This window comes from Frieseomelitta varia, unplaced genomic scaffold (assembly GCF_011392965.1).
Source record: "Frieseomelitta varia isolate USP_RPSP 00005682 unplaced genomic scaffold, Fvar_1.2 scaffold_247, whole genome shotgun sequence".
Classification (NCBI taxonomy): domain Eukaryota; kingdom Metazoa; phylum Arthropoda; class Insecta; order Hymenoptera; family Apidae; genus Frieseomelitta; species Frieseomelitta varia.
This window is the reverse complement of record NW_025109976.1, coordinates 219887-225218: the sequence shown is the minus strand read 5'-3', so window position 1 is coordinate 225218 and position 5332 is coordinate 219887. Positions and strand designations below refer to the sequence as shown.

At 48.5% G+C, this 5332-nt stretch overlaps 1 protein-coding gene across 1 annotated transcript; it reads right to left on the bottom strand.

Moving 5' to 3' along the window:
* Positions 1-960: 960 nt before the first annotated feature.
* On the bottom strand, positions 961-4851 carry LOC122528216. Its single transcript, XM_043653114.1, has 2 exons — positions 4529-4851; positions 961-4167 (listed from the first exon to the last, which is right to left on the bottom strand). Exon 2 carries the CDS (start codon positions 4142-4144, stop codon positions 2804-2806), a length of 1341 nt encoding a protein of 446 aa, XP_043509049.1. The 5' UTR covers positions 4145-4167; positions 4529-4851; the 3' UTR covers positions 961-2803.
* Between the last annotated feature and the right edge of the window lie 481 nt (positions 4852-5332).

The following is a 5332-nucleotide window of genomic DNA, read 5'->3' as shown; positions in this document are numbered from 1 at the left end:
TTTTCGTCAACGTTTCGTGACAGTAGGAGAATGATTCCTTCCTGAATTCAACATCGTACCGCTGGAAAAATGAGGGCGACGATATAATAATAAGACAAAAGGGAGAAGAAACGGAAGCGTCAGGAGGCGGATTTGCTCGTTAAACGGAAGAAGCAGGCCACAGTGGCCAGGGGATGATGGGAATTTTCCAAGAGGTTCTTCTTTCTAGTTTTATAAGGGATACCACTACTCTCGCAAGCCCGTGGGCTGCTTCGTGTTATTTATCTTTATGGACCTCGGGCAGAGGGTAAGTACACTTACTCTCGGAGTAGGGGGTTAAGGGGCGAAGTTAAGCCGGAACGAGGGTGGTAAGAGATTGTTTGTCGTATTGGCTGCGGTTTCGACGAGCTTAACGTTACTCGTTTAGGGGATTTCTCTGCGGTTTTTCTCTCGAAAGGTTGATACCATCCCCGTGAATGGTCTTCAGGGACTCTTCCAACGTGGATATTCGATTCAACAAGTCAATGTTCGCACACGTTATTTTAGAAATATTTAACAGTTATTTCTCTTTGCAATTGTAATTTTTGTAACTAATATTATACGAGTAAATTTTTCCTCCCTTCAAAAAAAAACAGATTTATTCGAGTTATTTTTGCGAGTGTACGAGTAGAAAGAGATTTCAAGTGGTCAGAAATTAATCCATTGCCGTAATCGGCTTTTGATGGGTCGGTCCAAGAAAGGAAGAAATAGTATACGAAAATAACTTTAATACCTTAATACTTCGATTCTCTTTCGAACGAAAGAGTTATTACCCGCGGTGAACTAAGTGCAACCAAGGAAGAGAAATACGGTGACAAATAACGTAAAAACTTCTGCTACAGAAAGCAAGGAATTTACAAGATGGAAGAACGGATAACGAAACGAAGAAACGGGTAAAGGATGTAACGTTCGCAGAGTCCTCTTCACGGATATCCCTTTTATTCATTAACAACGATCCCGAGTATACATACAGTGCTTATGTACAGAATGATATTTACAACGTGACACGCCGTGTAATAAATAATTCTTATGAAACAAAAAACAGAACACGTCGACGGTCATTTTACATCTTTTGAATGACGAGTCATTTACACCTTACATAGTACGCATGTATCTAGAACAACGTTGTATGAACCGCAATATTCTAATAAAAAACGATGGACGATACAGAATTGTTATCTGATAACACAGACTATTCCACAAGTTGTCGTCACGACGTCAAACTCTCCCTCCTTCAAGGATCGAGGAGACAACATCCCCATTCTATTAAAATCGAAAAGAAAAGGAATCGTATATATACACACTACTGCAATTATTGCTGTACAGAATACTGTAGCGTTTTATCATTCTTAATTCTTAAAGAGATTTATTCGATCCTGTTGTTTCGAATCCCATCTGCTTCTCCGTCCCGATGGCTTTGATAAATTCCAAAGCGTCAGCTATCCACCGAATGAAAGAGCCAAAACGGGGAAAACATAGGAGCAAATGCACAGGTGAGCGAAGCACGATTCAGCAGAGCGACGAAATAAGCAAACATTAAGCCGGGAACGGAAGCGGCGATAAGTCAAGCAATTCCGGGCAATATTAAGCCACTCGGAGCGGCAGGTTAACCCTATGCTAAGCTGCACGTCGAGCAGGAGGGGATCACGAGAACCAGGAGGCGGTGCGGCAAGGGTGGAGCCGGGGATGGCTGCGGAGGTCGCGTGTATTTAAAACGCGAATGCGCGCCAGCCGATTCACTGTTTGAAGTTAAATGGAGTGTAAATGGCAGATAACAAACCGGCACTGTTTCCGATTACGGCATTCATTGTTTCCTACCATTATGCGCGCTCCGCCGGTTTGTGTGTTAGCCGGGGTACGGTTTACGATCTATTTATTGCCGCGCCACCCCCGACACACAAATGAACGCGGCTTACGTCGCGTTCTGTCCCTGCCAGTGCACGCTCTCTGTCCTCACCTGTGCTGCAATCCCCCCCCCCCCCCCCCCCCCCCGCCTCCCGCATCACACCTACCTACCAGCAAATGTGAACCAAAATGTTTCGTTTCACCAGCTGGAAAAGAAATATATCGACGATATATATATTTTTAAATGGCAAAAATTTGTTGGTTGCGCGAAAGAAGGTAACTGGGATTCAAAGAATACTCTAGCTCTTATATCGTGATCCTATCGTATCCTTAAAGTCCGATCCTAGAATAAAGTCCGATCAATCGGTGATTAATCGGGAATATTTACAAATTTCTCCTACCTAATATTGACTAGAGAGGGAATATCACCTTATCGTGCGGCTCGTAAGGTATGATCTCTTATGTTAATCGGTTAAAGCCTCTAGCGATTAGTTCGTTTATCGTACACGTATACCATTTAAAATGTAAAGTTCAGTTAAAATGGGCAAGTGCAAAAATTTCGTGGATATTCACGAGGAGCTAGTGGTAGAATAGGTAGAATGATCCTGTTTATCGAGCTACGTATATTAGGAGATGATATCTTAAAAAACTGGAAGAGCGTTTCATCTTCGTTCCGAACGAATTTCGCAAGTCAAAGATCAAATTGAAAACAGATTAATCGAGTGGTATTGTCCTACTTTGAGAACGACACCCCCCAAAGCAATTCTCTCACTTCTCCTACCGAGTTCTTAGTGTTCTTACGGCTCAAACTTCGTTTGAGTTCTTCGAAAACTCCTCGTCCTTCTTTTTTTTTTTTCTTTTTTTTTAAAGAAGGAGCATCTTAATTTTCGAACGAATAGCCACTGGTCAGTAACGTGTCTTCCGTCGACGATTTCCGTCGTCACTTGCTGTGAACAGTGGTGGCCCTCCTCTTCACTTCTACTTGATCAACAATCGCGTCGCTTTCCTTATCCTGGTGCGCGGTCATGTGCCTGGTCAGGTGATGCCTTTCTCTGAAACTCTCGTCGCAAACGGGACACCTCAGTTTCTCCTCCCTCCTCCTTCTGGCAGCCTCGGCGGAGTTCTCGTTCTTGTGATGGGACCTCATGTGGTACACCAGGTCGGAGGTCATCCGGAAAGACAGATTACATTTGGCGCAGACGTTTTGCGCGGGCAGAGTCAACGCGGCGAACGATGAGGGCAGAAGGCCAGCCACCCCGGCGGCCGTCGCCAAGAATCTTGGTCTAGTCAACGCGTCCGCCATAGGTGGAAACACGGAGATTGGATTGTACGGCAGGTTTGGATAAACCGGTGGCAAATCTGGCCGGAAGCTGGGCATCTTCGGACTGGGTACTTTGGGCGGCTGAGCGATCTGAGATATCTTCAAATTCTCCAACAGGCCCGGCTGACTACCCTCGGGACTGACTAGAAAAGGGTAAGTCATTTTCGTAGGAAACGGCGCGTATTTGTATCCAGTGGTAGCTGTCAACGGTACCACCGGCGGGCTGACGCTGCTTTGGTAGCCGGTACGATCGTCCGGCGATATGGAAGACCTTGGCGAAGTCTGTCCATCGTCGTTGAAGCCGTTCCTTTGAGCTGCCAGATTCACCTTCGTGAACGCGCTGCGAGATTCCCCGTGGCGATCGGTCGGACAGGATATACCGGTGTCGTAAACCTTGTTGCAAGACAAGTTTGGCTCTACCGCGTCGGGACAGGTGGTCAACATCGACTGATGCGTACTAAACGCAGGTGGACTAGGTGATTTCTGTAGACGGCTGCCAGAGACGTATCTCCGTGCGTCGGTATCGGGCGACAAACCTGGTAACGTCGGAGTTAGAGTCCTCGGAGATATGTACGGTGGGCTTAGAGAGTTCTCCGTGCACTGCATCATCCTCCTCCTGTCGGAGACAGCAGTATCGTTGTCGTAGCTCTTGATCGTCAAATTCTGTGGCAGTCTGTCCGAGTCCAAGATATTCTCCGTCGATATTTCCTCGCGAGAACGATCTTTCCTGCTCGATACCATCCTCATCTTCTCGCTTTGACGACGAGCGAGATTCTCGTCGGGCGCGACGAGGAACGCCACGTCGAAAGAACGCTTGCTGGCGCGTTGAAGAGGATACGAAGCGTCGGAGGTGACGTCGCTGATGGACGGAGGGCTGCACGACGTCAACGCCGTCGTGGCTGTCGTAGACGTCGCGGGGGCGGCACGGTCGATGCCACTCGTGCGATCTTCCATTGTCATCCTGCTCGTTCCGGATGATCGACCTGCGACAATGACAGCCGATGGTCAATTTACCGAGCTCCGCGGAAATGATGGATGAGAATCGCGCCTCTGTACACGAAACGCCAGGTGTTACAATTGTGCACAAAACGGGGAAAACTGGGTCAATCAGAATCGACCTGGCGAGTGATTTCGCAAAAGTTTCGTTTAAAAAGGACGAAGACCGAACGACACTTTTTGCCAGACGATCGATATCGTAAGTAGCAAAAATATACGCGTTGGAATTGTTGAAGAAATGAATTACAGGTAATACAGAAATAAAGTGCGAGTATTTAAAACATTGCGAGTGTCACGGACAAACAAGGAGAACCGCTTCAACTTTGAGTATATCAAGAATAAACTTACCGGACCACGCGTCCAACAGAGAACTCTCCCTCCAGCGATCACCGTGTAACAGCCACGTTGCTCACCCCCCGCCGTTCGCGTGTCAATCCTTCGGGTGTCTAAGACATCAGTTCACACAGTCCCGTTCCATCGGACGACGAACATGACGCTGTTCACTAGCGTCGGTGACTGCACCCGGCACAGCTGAACGAACCGATCGCAGCAATATCGAATGATGAGACACAGAGAACGAAGACGGGTACAACCGGGGGTACAACGTGCATCGACGGACCACGTTAAAATGAGGGAACCGGCCGCGCATCCCCTGTATTTAGGGGTAGAATCCCGCGGAGGGTAGCTCGGCGTGGCAGGTGGAGGCGCAACGAGGGTGGCACCGGCCAATGGCAACGTTCCCAGGGTTAGACGGGGGTGGAGCGTACGAACGGGGTGAACATATTCGGTCGTCGGGTCGCGTCTGCTAGTCCCATCCAGACCACGCCTACATATTTCAGGTTCGACACATGTGCCTGGGATCGTCGTCGACGTCGTCGTCGTCGTCTTCGTCGCCGCCGTAGCCGTCCTCGTCGGCTCTTTCCTCTTCTGCCCTCTCTCCGCGTTGCGCAACGCGTTCCGTTACCCCGTTAGCCAGAGATCTAGGGGGAAGCGGCGGGCCCGAGCGGGGCTGTAATTCTGCCTGACAAACGATCTTGAATATTTTTAACGCCCGCGCCAGCCTCCACTCCTTTTTTTATGGTCGACCTCCTGGATATTGGACGTTCGGCAGACTCGTCGAATCCGCTGATGGACCTCCACCGTCCTCGATTA